A 16039-nucleotide genomic window follows, 5' to 3' on the forward strand; every position below is an offset into this window, starting at 1 on the left:
TCAGATTAATGGTGTTTGTCAAAGAAAACAAATGGATTACTTTCACTATGTCAATGCAGATCAGCGAGTACCACCAGCTAGACATTTTACTGCTGACAAAAGTCACCCGTTACTTAATTTTGATGACATTAGTTTTTGAGATCGTTAGAATGTACAACCCCAAATCAGAAAAAGTTGGGACAGTATGGAAAATGCAAATAATTAAAACACAGAGTTTTTACATTTATTTTGGTTTTATTTGATTGCAGACAGGTTGAACCTGAGATATTTCATGTTTTATCTGCTCAACTTCATTTCATTTATTAATAAACATCCAGCACATGTTGCTCTAAGATCTCAATGTACTTTTCTGCATTAATGCTGCATCACAGAAGTGTAAATGACCTTTGCCAAGGGCACTGACCCACCCCCATACCATGACAGACCCTGGCACTGACACAGCCCCATACTATGACAGACCCAGGCTTTTGGACTTGTTGCTGATAACAGTCTGGATGGTCCTTTTCCTCTTTGGTCTGGAGCACACAGAGTCCATTTAAAAAAAAAAAAAAAAAAAAGAGCTGGAATGATGATTCATCTGACCACAATACACGTTTTCACTGTGTGATGGTCCATCCTAGATGCCTCCGAACCCAGAGAAGTTGACGCCGCTTCTGGACATGGTTAACATAAGGCTTCTTTTTTGCACAGTAAAGTTTTAAGTATCATTTGTGCATGTAACTCTGTATTGTAGTGCTTGATAAAGGTTTGATAAACTAATCCGTAGCCCGTAGGCAAGCCGTAGCCTAGTGGTTAAGGCACAGGACTAGTGATCAGAAGGTTGCTGGTTCAAGCCCCCGGTTGCTGCTGTTGGGCCCTTGAGCAAGGCCCTTAACCCTCAGTTGCTCAGACTGTATACTGTACCTGTAATGTAAGTCGCTTTGGATAAAGGCGTCTGCTAAATGCCGAAAATGTAAAATGTAAATGTAATCCCTGACCCATGTGGTTATATCAGCTATTGTTGAGTTGCGGTTCATGATGCAGTGCCGTCTGAGGGATGGAAGATCACGGGTGTTCAGCTTAAGCTTGCACCGTTGGCCTTTACGCACTGAAATTCCTCCCAATTCCTTAAATTGTTTGATATTATGCACTGTAGAGGGAGAAATATGCAAATCCTTTCCAATATTTCTTTGAGGTTCATTGTTTTTAAACATTTCAATCATTTTCTCACACATTTGTTGACAAACTTTGCTCATCAAAGACTTTCCTTTCCTGGATGCTGCAATCATCTGTTTACATCACCTGTTTGGAATCACATAATTATTTAGTTTTTTCACCTTATTACTAGCCCTAAAGGGTGGCACGGTGGCTAAGTGGGTAGCACTGTTGCCTCACAGCAAGAAGGTCCTGGGTTCGATCCCCAGGTGGGGCGGTCCGAGTCCTTTCTGTGTGGAGTTTGCCTGTTCTCCCCGTGTCTGAGTGGGTTCTTTCCGGGTGCTCCGGTTTCCTCCCACAGTCCAAAGACGTGCAAGTGAGGTGAATTGGAGATACAAAATTGTCCATGACTGTGTTTGATATTACTTTGTGAACTGATGAACCTTGTGTGATGAGTAACTACCGTTCTTGTCATGAATGTAACCAAAGTGTAAAACATGACGTTAAAAGCCTAATAAACAAACAAAATACTAGCCCTAAATTGCCCCCATCCCAACTTTTTTGGAATGTGTTGCAGGCCTGAAATGCAAGAATGGAGGTATATTAAGAAATAAAATGAAGTTGAGCAGTACTGTAAGAAACTCTGTGTTTTTATTTTATTTGCATTTTCCATACTATCCCAACTTTTTCATTAAGATTTTTGATCGCAGTCTCTTCTCTGCTGCCATGGTCATACTTATATTTGCTTCTCCAGTTCAATCAATTTTAAGCATTTCTGGATCCATTCCATGTTTTGTAGGCAGCTTTGCTCCACTTAATTCAGACTAGCACAGGTAGTTTTAAATTAAGCTAGTTTGGGACTCCATAGTCCAGGTGTTAGTAATCAGTAGTTAATCTGTGTTTCAGAAAGTCCTTTTTAAAGTCATGATTAACTATTCCAGACTAAGGCCTACTCCTGGCTTAAGTTAAACCCTGTCCGGGAAGCACCCCTTAATGTATTTCTAGCAAATCAGATGTATAGTTAAGTTGCAAATACACAAGTAAAACATAATAAATGAAACTAAAAATTAATGCAAACGAACACATAAAACCAACACAATAAAAAATTAAAAAAAGGACCAATAAGTCACCACAAACTGCAAGAACTCATTGTGTGCCATCCGACATAGATACAACAAGTCTTTGGAATTATACCTGGAACACCATTCATCCAAAACATGCTCCAATCAGCGTTTTTAAGATAGAAATGAAAGGCCTAGCATATGATTTATAAACCCTATTTCCAGAAAAGTTGGGACATTTTGTGAAATGCAATGCAAACAAAAATCTGGGATTTGTAAATTCTCTTATACCATTATTTAACTGACAAAAGTGCAATTTTTTAATTTCATAACTGCAACTCACGAAGTTGGGAAAGGGCTAAAATAAGAGTAAAACATTCCACAATAAGCAGGTGAATTGGTAACAGGTGAGGGAATCATGATTAGGTATCAATGGAGGATCCACCAAAGGCTCAGTGTTTGCAAGCAGGTTTGTGTCAAATTCTGTTAGAGAACTGCCAATCAGAACTGCCAATCAGTTTAAAAAGAGCACTTCTCAATGCAAAATTGAAAATAAGGTTACCACCTACCATACACAATATCATAAAAAGTCAAAAATCATAAAAGATTAAGGAAATTCAGAGAAATACATATGAATATGTGGTGTAGGGTAAGGCTGTAAACAATGTGTGCCACTTTGAGCCCTCAGATGGTGTTTTATAAAAGAACATCATGTGCACAGGTGGCGCAGCGGGACAATCCGCTAGCACACCAGCGCCGAGATTCTGAACTCCTTGGTTCGAAACTCGGCGTTGCCACCGGTCGGCTGGGCGCCATCTAGCGGGCATAATTGGCAGTGCCTGCAGCAGACACTGATTGGCAGCATGACCGGACTATGTGGGTCTTCAAACGCTGTGCAAGGACCCTGATTAGCAGAATGCATGGGCAAAAAGAATGGGCCCGCTAGGACTGCACACGTGTCAGAGGAGGCGTGAGCAGCAACATACTCTTCTTGAATGCAATCAGGGATCCCCAGCAGCAGAAGACAGATTGACCATGTTAAATTGGGAGAAAATGGGAGAAAGTGCATAAATAAATAGAAAAAAATAAGAACATCATGCTAATGTGAGAAAGACAGCCACATGAGCTCAGGAGTACTTCAAGAAACTGTTGTTACACAGTCCACTAATGCATCAAGAAATGCAGAAAATATATTATGTAGAGGCATTTGGACAGCACAGCTGTCTTATTCACTAGCACACCACATTGGAGTGTTTGAACTCATGAGTTTGAATCTCAGCACAGGCATCAACCTTGTCAAGCTTTCACACAGACACAATTGGTCATGTTTGAAAGAGGGACGGTTGGACGGGGTCTCCTCCCTCTGCCTCTGCGATATGCAATCTCTGGTGGTTTACCGTACACAATACGGCTCTGTTGGAAACCAAACACTGGCAGGTGATAAGAAGCGGCCACAGACTGGACACATGTCAGAGGGGGAGTGTGGTGATCCAGCTCTCCTTGATCAGATCGGGTGTTGTGCAAGCAGAGGCGGATTTAGAATTGGGATTTGACAATGGCTAGATTGCGAGATAAAGGTAGAAAAATATCAGATTCTATTCAAATCAAAATCAAAAATCTATTATGCAAAAACAAAGCCATCTGTAAATTCTCTGCAGAAACGCTCTTTGCTCAGCTGGACTGAAAGGCAGTGGAAACTCATGTTTTGGTCAACAAATGAATATTAAATGGCTTATTTTGAGAATTTAGACAGACATATGTTGACAATAAGGTGACGTCTATTCCCAGAAAGTCCATGGTTAGTCTAGCAGGACAATGCCAGGCCTCATTGTGCATGAGTTACAACAGTGTGGCTTTGTAAACACATAGAGCGTGTGCTTGATTGGCCTGCCTGCAGTATAGATCTGTCTCCTATTAAAAACATATGGTGTATCATGAAAAGGAGACCACAGACTCATGAGCAGCTGCAGAAATTTCACTTGAAACACTACAACAGTTAGAGTTCTCAGTTCCCAAATCATTATAAGTGTAATTAAACATGCCTCTGTTCTAACTTTTTAAAATGTAATGCAGATAGCTAATTTAAAATGTTACAATGAGGATGGTCAATGAAAACATTGGAAACCTTATAAAATAAAGCTTCAAGAATACTATCAAATAACATATTCTTGTTTTACTAAATTTTACAAAGTGTACAGTGTATGTTTTTTTGTTTATAGAATTTAAATAATTCCTTCCTCAGAATAGAAATGTTCCATTATATTAATAAGTACCACACTGCAGCATGGATCCTGAGGATCTGGGCTTGATCCTTGTCTCCAGTCACTGTCTGAAGGTTGGACAGTTTTCCCACACGTTTGCTTATGCCAGGTTCACACTACACGACTGTCCAAGTAGTCAGGTTGCTGTACAGTTCACACTACACAACTGGGTGTCCTGTAATCGGGAGTCTTTCAAGTTGATGTGGTTTTCACACTACACGACTGATCAGCGATAGGGGGTTTCACACTACACCATCTATCACCAACTAGAATCGCAGGTGAGCTTCTCTGGTCTCCCAAATCACGTTTTGTCACAAAAACACACGCGAGAAGTGACGAAAGGTTTAATGATACCACGTCCAAAAATGCACGTCAACAAGTTTGTGCGCTGATGTTCAGCGTAAAATCAAGGAGAAATAATACATGAATCTGAGTGGATTTGGCTATGCGAGCAGCAGGGATTGTTCTGTAGTGAGTTGGAGGTTAATAAATATTTTTTTACAATGCGACGTTGGTGTTTTGTAGAGAACGATAAGGTCAGAAATACTGTAAAGCTTGTGTGTGTGCCAATGTATTCTGTTATAAACTATATTACGCCCCTGTCCCACCTTCTTACAACGCCTTCCCTGCATTTCCCCCTTACACCGTATCTTGCGTTCTCATTGGCTGTTCGACATAGCACTCATTGTCAGTTGGGCAACTCAGATCCAGATATTTGGCATGCTAGAAATCTCTCTTTGGTCCTGTTGGATCGAGTTGTTGAGTAGTTCACACATAGTGATTAAGAGCCGATTTAGCTCAAATCTAGCGCAGACCAGTCAGTGAGCGAAAATCAGGGCAAAAATCGTGTATTGGGAACTAGGCATTCGGTTACCTCAAAAACTATGCCAGTAAGGGGGGCTTGCTGCTCTAAATTGCCCCTACTATTGGCATCCTGTGTCCTATTAATTACATTTTACTTACAGTGTATCACAAAAGTGAGTACACCCCTCACATTTCTGCAAATATTTCATTATATCTTTTCATGGGACAACACTATAGAAATTAAACTTGGATATAACTTAGAGTAGTCAGTGTACAGCTTGTATAGCAGTGTAGATTTACTGTCTTCTGAAAATAACTCAACACACAGCCATTAATGTCTAAATAGCTGGCAACATAAGTGAGTACACCCCACAGTGAACATGTCCAAATTGTGCCCAAATGTGTCGTTGTCTTTCCCTGGTGTCATGTGTCAAGGTCCCAGGTGTAAATGGGGAGCAGGGCTGTGAAATTTGGTGTTTTGGGTACAATTCTCTCATACTGGCCACTGGATGTTCAACATGGCACCTCATGGCAAAGAACTCTCTGAGGATGTGAGAAATAGAATTGTTGCTCTCCACAAAGATGGCCTGGACTATAAGAAGATTGCTAACACCCTGAAACTGAGCTACAGCATGGTGGCCAAGGTCATACAGCGGTTTTCCAGGACAGGTTCCACTCGGAACAGGCTTCGCCAGGGTCGACCAAAGAAGTTGAGTCCACGTGTTCGGCGTCATATCCAGAGGTTGGCTTTAAAAAATAGACACATGAGTGCTGCCAGCATTGCTGCAGAGGTTGACGACGTGGGAGGTCAGCCTGTCAGTACTCAGACCATACGCCGCACACTGCATCAACTCGGTCTGCATGGTCGTCATCCCAGAAGAAAGCTGACGTACAAGAAAGCCAGCAAACAGTTTGCTGAAGACAAGCAGTCCAAGAACATGGATTACTGGAATGCCCTGTGGTCTGACGAGACCAAGATAAACTTGTTTGGCTCAGATGGTGTCCAGCATGTGTGGCGGCGCCCTGGTGAGAAGTACCAAGACAACTGTATCTTGCCTACAGTCAAGCATGGTGGTGGTAGCATCATGGTCTTGGGCTGCATGAGTGTTGCTGGCACTGGGGAGCTGCAGTTCATTGAGGGAAACATGAATTTCAACATGTACTGTGACATTCTGAAACAGAGCATGATCCCCTCCCTTCGAAAACTGGGCCTCATGGCAGTTTTCCAACAGGATAACGACCCCAAACACAACCTCCAAGATGACAACTGCCTTGCTGAGGAAGCTGAAGGTAAAGGTGATGGACTAAACCCAATTGAGCACCTGTGGCGCATCCTCAAGTGGAAGATGGAGGAGTTCAAGGTGTCTAACATCCACCAGCTCCGTGATGTCATCATGGAGGAGTGGAAGAGGATTCCAGTAGCAACCTGTGCAGCTCTGGTGAATTCCATGCCCAGGAGGGTTAAGGCAGTGCTGGATAATAATGGTGGTCACACAAAATATTGACACTTTGGGCACAATTTGGACATGTTCACTGTGGGGTGTACTCACTTATGTTGCCAGCTATTTAGACATTAATGGCTGTGTGTTGAGTTATTTTCAGAAGACAGTAAATCTACACTGCTATACAAGTTGTACACTGACTACTCTAAGTTATATCCAAGTTTCATGTCTATAGTGTTGTCCCATGAAAAGATATAATAAAATATTTGCAGAAATGTGAGGGGTGTACTCACTTTTGTGATACACTGTATATGGGAACTGAGGATACTAGAATCATTTACTAATTTGGTGTGTATATAGTGCTACAGCTGGTAGGTGTCATATACAACATGCTTCTGGGGAACCTTACCTCTTCTTAAGGAGTTTGAATGTTTTTCATATGCCTGTTTTTAGTTTCCACTTAGTACTGCGGTTTCCTTCCACCCCAAAATTTGCAGCAGATGAAATGTCTACTCTAAACTGCCCACTGTAAGTTTTTGCATTTGATGCCATGCGATTGGATTGGTGCCCTGTCCAGGGTGTATACCTGCTGTGCTTCTGTAGATTCCAGACCCATCTAAACTCTGGCCAAAATAAATCATTTTTCTTTATTTTTATATATTTTTTATCCTGGTCGGGGTTGTGGAGAGTCTTGTTTCAGTGGGAAACACTGGGCGCAATGCAGGAGTTCCCTGAAAAAGTGCCAGTTCATCAAGGCCTTCAGCAATCCCCCCTCCCTTCCTGGCCAGCCGATGGCACCACTGACATTTTTGTTACTTCATAGAATAGTACACAGCGATTGCCAAAAGGCTGGCTAGTGTTTTCTGTGGTCACATCTGCCCACACAACTTTTGCCTTGCCCATGGGTGAATAAAGCCCTTTTTGATGCTGTTTACTGTACTCTCTTTTTGTGTGTATTAAATACCATAATGTTTACACTTTTATCTTTTTAATTATCTTTTAATACTTTAAATGAGCAATATATTTTATTTCTGCATATACTTGTGATACATGTGCTGTATTATTTATGGTGGTCCAGCCCCAGCTATTTTCTCAGCATGAGTTTAAGTTTTATTTCTTTAGACCTAAGCTGTGGTCTCTCCAGAGGGTGGGCCCAGTGGAACTCGCATGCACAGGATGTTTTCTTGCCCACGTCTCCACACGACAAGGCAGCTTAGACATCTAGTTCTGTTTAATGGCATCTTACTCTTTCTTTAAAACTGAACGCAGAGGAATAAATTAATGCAATATTGAGATTAAAATTATGAAAGTATAAACAGTAACAGTTTTGACAGATTCATATATCTACATCCCCAGTGTCATAAAAAATTATCAGAGAATCTAATCACCATTCTTTTTTGGACAGTGTAAACTCTTGATTTCCACAGCTTGCATGAATTTACTAAAATGTAGTCGAGCTGAAAAATCTGACAGGAAAAGAAGTGTAGGTTTGGCATGCCAAGTGGATTGAAGTATGTATGTGTATAAAAAGTCAGTCCGGGGGTGTTTTGATGAGCCCTGGCTGCTGTTTGTTTACAGAAGGCAGACCCTAGGAGCTATTTCCCCCTACATTAACTCTTGACATCTTCCCCTATTCTCTGTCTTCCAATAATATAACAGCTGTATTGTTTAAAAGCCCTGAGGAAACTGACTATTTGATGAAAAACATGTAGACCTGTGGTTCTCAGCTGGTTTTGACTCAGAATACACATCAGTCCTTTATCATTTATTTATGACTCACATTCATCTCTTTTTTTTTTTTTACAATAGCAGGCTATGACTTCATTCAAAACAAAACACAAAGTAAATTAAACTATAACAAGGGCTAAAAAGTCATTTAGACATTTAAGATTAAAACCAAACCTTCTTAAGCAAAAAATCTGTGCTTTTTCATATGGTCCATGTTTTGTAATAACAATAGTAATAATACAAAGCATATGGGACTTAATATGTCTGCAACTTATATAACATGTTGAAATGATTTCCTAAGAACTACTAAAAAGCTTAAGGTCATATCCAGTAGTTACTCTAGACTGATGGAAAATGCATATAAAAATTGCATATGTTCATATTCAGAGGCGAGATGTTTAGATTAAGCACGGGCCTGAGAACCTCTCAGTAAGCACAAAGTAGTCTCTGCACATGCAGAGCTTAGAATATCAAGCTGTTTCATATTAATTCCCACTGTCAAAACAATTATTAAAACATTCAATAACTCTATAAACCATATAAACTATATACATTAATTTAGGGACTTTAAATTAGGGCCTATTGGTTTTGTCTGTAGAAGTTGATGGAGAGTGAAGCTAATTTACTATAACTATTAAGCTCTGCTGCACAATTTGTCTGCTTTGCTTCTAAAGCAAGTAGTCATAATTAGTTAGCTACTTAGTGAACTGTTGGTAATTAGATACTGGATTAAAATACAAAGCAAATTTTTGATTTATTTGAGGTGAAACTAAGTTTTTGCATAACATTTGGCATAATTAAATAAATATGAATTGTACATGGTGGCATGGTGGCGCAGTGAGTAGAGCTGTTAGCTTACAGCAAATGGGGACTGGGCTCTTTTCTGTGTGGAGTTTGCATGTTCTCCCTGTGTCTGCATGTGTCTACTTCATGCTCTCCAGTTTTCTCCCACAAGTCCAAATACATGCAGTCAGGACAACTGGAGCTACTAAACTTGCCCTAGGTGTGAGTGTGAATGTGTGTCTGCCCTGTATAAACTGGTGACCTGTGCAGGGTGTTTCTTGCCTTTTGCTCGATGAATCAGACCCACCAAGACCCTGACCAGGATAACGTAGTGGTGACAGACAATGAATGAATTAATGAAAAATTACACTATTAAATGTAAATAAATTAAGTGTAAACCAATTTTTTGTACACTTTTTCGCGAGAAAAGACATCCTGTGACCCACTCCATAAATTGTTCTTATGTCAAGACGCTGATTTAGATATTTATATGAAAATAGAAAAAGGATAAATGTACAGAGACCAGCTTTAACAAACACATTCACTTCTGGCATGTAAAAACTAAACTAAGGCAAGCCAAAGAAAGAATGATTAGACTACACTGCTTGTTTTACACTGGCTTAAGTGTGAGAAATGTTTGTGTATGCACCAAAGCCAAACACATCAATTTGACTGTGTCGCTTCTGTTGAGACTTACTTGAAAGGCATGTCAGCAATGAACTCATTTTGTGTTGACAGTAAACAACCAAAATGAGATCCAGATGGGTAGATGCAAGCTGTCAGTAAATAATACCAAATTCACTGACAATCTAGCATTAGCAAATTCACTCTTCTCCTGGTCTCAATCTTTCAGGATCAACCTGAACCTTAGGGGATAGTCTAACAGGAAAGGCTTGGTCTATCCCTAAAGATATATGGGTCGGCACGAGGGATGTGCCATTATGCTGCTCTAAATTTAACTGCTGATATTTCAGTGAATGCATGGACTTGGCCATATTTGATTTTATGCTTCTTGCTAAGCAATAGAGAGATAAACATTTTAAACATGATAATTACCACAGGCTATTATTATATACCACAAAAGAAAAGGAGGAACACTAACAACCAAATACAAAATTACCAAAAATATCAAAGTAACAAAAAAATGCATCCTCAAATATATCCTGAGACGACAGGGGTTCACCATAAGAATAAAGAGACATAATTCAGTAAAAAAAAAGGGTTGTGCTGCAAAACTGCCAATCTACGGACTAATGCCATTTGTATCCAGTGTGGATTCTTTCATAGGATCTGTGAACAAAGAAAATGCAGATAAGCAGAAAAGCCAGTCATGAGCTGGCTATATGGCCTAAATTGAATGGAACTCCTTCAGCTTTTGTAATGAGCTGCAGAGACTGCTGATCAAATGAGGCACAGTAATCTGTGCCTCTATGTCCTCTCTTGACCCATAGTGGCATGGCAGGTGAGCATCATACAGTAATCTGCGTTTTCTGCAGAGCTATATGGCCTGTTAACCCCTGTATGATACAAACACAAGTGCAGTACTTTTTCAGTTTTACCAAAACTGAAGGTAATGCAATTTTTCAAAGCTCTGGCATTATACTGCTTTTTTAATTGGTCACATATGACTATTACTCCCTAAAATGAATTACATACCTGGAAAAACTACAGCAAGAAGGTCCCGAGTTTGATTGCAAGGTGGAGCAGACTAGGCCATTTCTGAGTGAAGTTTGCATGGTCTTCTTATGTGGGTTTACTCTGGGTATACCAGTTTCCTCTGTTCCTCAGTTTCCTATGCCAGTCTTAAAATATGTAAGTTTTGTCAACTAGAGACAATTTTTGTTGTACAAACTGACAAAAAATTGTATGAATGTGACAAAGTGTAAAACATGACATTTAAAGTCTAAGAAATGAATGAATAAATAAATAAATAAATAAATAAATAAATAAATAAACAATACCTTAGTAGCATTTTTTTGTACTGAATCAAGGCAATTTAAATGGACAAAGCAACAGTGACCACCCCTTGGTCATTATTTTAGGCATTTAATTATAGGCATTTAATCTAAAAGACGTTTTTTAGCAACACAAACATCAGTTAATGTGTCTTAAGTTAATTCTCTCATCCAAATATAGCTTTTTAAACATTACGCCAAGGGTTTAATGAGCATGATTGGTACCCAATTTTAAATCACAGAGAGCTCTGGTTACAATAAAGTTACAATAAAGTGTGGTCAGTAGAATTCTGAGGATTGTATTAACAGACAAACTTTACAGATGAGGTTCAACCATCAGTAGTGCAGACATGTAATGAAAGAATCCTCTGTCTAGACTGTCTGAAGGTGTGTTTAGGAAACAATGGGTCACTTTCTTTAAATCTCACAGTTTGATTATTATTCCACATGGTGGAATGGGAGAAGGGAAACGGCCCATACCGTTTTGTGGCACAGGAAATACCTTCTCTCTACACCAGCTTCCTGAACACAACTGATTTTGCTCTTTCGCTTTAATCAGCAATCTGGAAAAAATCCTCACTGACCTTTCTGCTTTAAATAAACACACCTGAAATATTAATTGTATCAAAAGAAACTGAAAAGTAAGATTTTATTTTATAGTCATTAAAGACATAAGAAATTGACCTTGTAAGTTTTGAAAGTTAAACAAATGTACAATAAACAAAAACTTTATATGCCTTTTAATTATTAATTGTGAATGCAATTTATAATGCACATCTGTGTAAGAATGACAATACTTTTGTACCTGCTAAAGAAAAAGTAAGATTTTTAAAAGTACTATTAAAGTACACGGTTTGCAAATAAAGTATTTGAACAAACTGTTTCTCCATGTGTCAACTGAAAACTGTCAGGTCAATAATGCTGATTAGCTGATTAGCAAGAGCGAAAAATTTGTGCTCTGGCACAAGCGAAAGCAATGATGTATTGAGCTTGACACCTCTGTAAACAATGATAAAAACAGTGAAAATGAACAAAAAATGACAAACAGATCGTCTTACTCTTATTTAACTTTGGGGTTAAAGAAACATGACTAGGTTTTGAAATCGTATTGCTGGTGTTAACATTTGGCCCAGTGAGTTTCCTCCGGGTGCTTTAATTTCCTCCCACAAGTCCAAAGACATCCAAAATGTAAGTGTGTGTGTGTGCCCTGTGATGGACTGGTGACCCGTTCAAGGCGTTTTATACGTTCGCCCAATGAATCAGACCCACCGCGACCTTGATCAGGATAAAGTGGTAGTAAAAAAGAAAACGAATGAATGAATAAAAGAAAGTGAAGAACTGAACAGTTTAGTATTAAAGGTTTTAATAGATTAACAAGGCAATGTTATACACAGTCAGGATTTGTTGTTGTTGTTTATTGTTGTTTCACAATCTTTCCACTATTGCCCCCAAGTACTGCTACTTTGTATGCACATCTTATAAAAAGCATCTTGATGAAACTTCTTAATGATTATTTTATGGTGGTAAAACATTTGTATTAAATCTGTTTACTGGCCACTCTGTGTATGTCAAAACAGATCTCAATTCAGCTGTTCAACTGATCGTATTGTGCGTATTCTTGCACCAAATAAACATTTTGATTGAAATTATGTTTACCAACCACTACATCTATCTTAAACAAAACCTTAAAAAACTATTAGCCATTTTTATATTACCATGGTAAAACAGTATTTTGATCAAAACTTAGTTTACTGACCAATTGGTCTGTTCATGTTAAAACAGCACCTTCAACAAAAGTTAGTTGATGATCTTAGATGTTCAAGTATTCATTTTTGAGCCTGTTTAACCTGGTACCATGGCTGCGGATGATGAGGGAAATAAGTTCGTGTTTGTCCTTCAGGCCGGAGGAGATGTCCACAGTCTCCTGTAGGGAGCTCCTGACACTCTGCATGGGACTCAGCAGGGTTTTGGTGAACTCCTGCTCCTCTTTTTGCTCGGACTCCTGGCTCTGCTTGAATTTCACCTCGAGCTCCAGCAGAGATTTCTCCACGCTGGAAAAAGCCTCGGTGATCTGTTCGATCTCTTTTCTTAAATACGTTCCGTACGTATCCTCTCCCTCCAGATCGTAAGAGATGCTTCTCCCGAGTCTCTCCAGCACTCGAGCTGAATCCTCCACTTGTTGCTTGACGGAGATAAAATCGTCTCGGATAAACGAGTCTCTGTCCTCATCCGCTAAACACGGCGAGCGGTCGAGCCATTTAAACAGCATCTGGCACTGCTCGAGATCCTCCGTCTCCTCGTATTCCCCGTCCGGAACAAAGAAGTGATGGAACGTGCCGTTGGACATCTCGGGGTGTAGAGGACCCGTGTACACCGCGTCATACAGCGGTAGTGAGAGCAGTAAGAAAGTAATGGGTGGAATAATTACCAGCATTGTATCCACTCTTAACTTCGCGCTAACCAGCACTGACAAGACTGTCAGCTATAGAAGCCTAGAAGGGCTACTACACACACTCACGCGCGCGCACACATACGCACGTTCGCGCACGCATACACACGCGCGCACACACGCACGCGCACACACAGCACAGATATTAAATGACGTGGTTAAGATTGAGGGCTTCAGGGGGCTTAAAGTTCTTAATGAATTGCACCAAGCTCCAGTTTTGTAAATAACACAATTTTATTGTTTATCATTACAGCACAGAGCATCGACAGTTTGTGCTGGGCAGCAACACCGCCACAAGTAGTGATTCGATTCAATAAATCGGATACAGTTCCGAAGAATCGATTCTTCAAGTCATTGACACTGCAATGGCTAAATTAACTTTTAATTAAGTGTTTAGAATGACCTAAAAGTCCTGTTCAGAGTGTGAATTATACAATGACAAGTGGGGAGGTCAACTTAAATAGGTTTGCAGTTGCGCAAGCCAGATAAGCCACTGTATGTTAATGTAGGTAGATATCTAGCTTATTTAATACACTTTATTCTTGATGGGTTTTTGAATTAGATCAACGTCATACTGATAAATGCTAACATCAGCTACTTTCTAAGTTTTGCCTAAAGTTACAATTCAGCAAATTAAGCATGCTGGCTTTTAACCTCTTTTTTGGGGAGGGGGGCCCAAGTATTAATGTATATATTAATATGTATATATATATATATATATATATAGTGTATCACAAAAGTGAGTACACCCCTCACATTTCTGCAAATATTTAATTATATCTTTTCATGGGACAACACTATAGAAATAAAACTTGGATATAACTTAGAGTATTCAGTGTAATAACTCTGTTTCAGAATGTCACAGTACATGTTGGAATTCATGTTTCCCTCAATGAACTGCAGCTCCCCAGTGCCAGCAACACTCATGCAGCCCAAAACCATGATGCTACCACCACCATGCTTGACTGTAGGCAAGATAAAGTTGTCTTGGTACTTCTCACCAGGGCGCCGCCACACATGCTGGACACCATCTGAGCCAAACAAGTTTATCTTGGTCTCGTCAGACCACAGGGCATTCCAGTAATCCATGTTCTTGGACTGCTTGTCTTCAGCAAACTGTTTGCAACCTCTGCAGCAATGCTGGCAGCACTCATGTGTCTATTTTTTTAAAGCCAACCTCTGGATATGACGCCGAACACGTGGACTCAACTTCTTTGGTCGACCCTGGCGAAGCCTGTTCCGAGTGGAACCTGTCCTGGAAAACCGCTGTATGACCTTGGCCACCATGCTGTAGCTCTGTTTCAGGGTGTTAGCAATCTTCTTATAGCCCAGGCCATCTTTGTGGAGAGCAACAATTCTATTTATCACATCCTCAGAGAGTTCTTTGCCATGAGGTGCCATGTTGAATATCCAGTGGCCAGTATGAGAGAATTGTACCCAAAACACCAAATATAACAGCCCTGCTCCCCATTTACACCTGGGACCTTGACACATGACACCAGGGAGGGACAACAACACATTTGGGCACAATTTGGACATGTTCACTGTGGGCTGTACTCACTTATGTTGCCAGCTATTTAGACATTAATGGCTGTGTGTTGAGTTATTTTCAGAAGACAGTAAATCTACATGCTATACAAGCTGTACACTGACTACTCTAAGTTATATCCAAGTTTCATGTCTATAGTGTTGTCCCATGAAAAGATATAATGAAATATTTGCAGAAATGTGAGGGGTGTACTCACTTTTGTGATACACTGTATATATATATACATATTTTTTTTTTTTTTTTTTTTTTTTTTTTTTAAAGGGGACAGTGGTGGCCTAGTGGGCAGAGCTTTGGGCTATCATCCGGAAGATTGGCGGTTCAAATCCAGGCTCAGCTATGCAGCCACTGTTGGGTGAGCAAGGCCCTTAACCCTCTCAGCTCCAGGGGTGCCGTATGATGGAAGAATTAATCGCGACACACACACACATTGTACACACATACACAGTACCAGTCTTCTCATTCAATGTTTTTTCTTTATTTTTGTAGATTCATCAAAACATGCAGAATTATGTAGGAAACATAAAAAATTGTCAAACAACACATAATATGCTTTAGATTTATCAAAGTAGCCACCTTTTACTTTGATGACAACTTTGTACAGTCTTAGCATTATCTCACTCCGCTTCATGAGGTAGTCACATGGGAATGGTTTTCCAACAGTAATTATGGAGTTTCCTTCCACTCAAACCATCTCATTTGGGTTTAGGTTGGGTAATTGTGGAGGCCAGGTCATTTGACTCAGCAATCCATCACTCTCCTTCTTGGTCAAATAGCCCTTACATAGCCTGGAGGTGTTTTGGGGGTCACTGTCCTGTTGAAAAACAAATGATGGCCCACTAAGCACAAGCCAGATGGGATGGCAGAATGCTGTGG

General features: G+C 39.9%; 1 protein-coding gene across 1 annotated transcript; it reads right to left on the minus strand.

Moving 5' to 3' along the window:
• Positions 1 to 12978: 12978 nt before the first annotated feature.
• Positions 12979 to 13602, minus strand: fibina (fin bud initiation factor a). Its single transcript, XM_063001899.1, has one exon. It carries the CDS (start codon positions 13600 to 13602, stop codon positions 12979 to 12981), a length of 624 nt encoding a protein of 207 aa, XP_062857969.1.
• Between the last annotated feature and the right edge of the window lie 2437 nt (positions 13603 to 16039).

Source organism: Trichomycterus rosablanca, chromosome 1 (genome assembly GCF_030014385.1).
Source record: "Trichomycterus rosablanca isolate fTriRos1 chromosome 1, fTriRos1.hap1, whole genome shotgun sequence".
Classification (NCBI taxonomy): domain Eukaryota; kingdom Metazoa; phylum Chordata; class Actinopteri; order Siluriformes; family Trichomycteridae; genus Trichomycterus; species Trichomycterus rosablanca.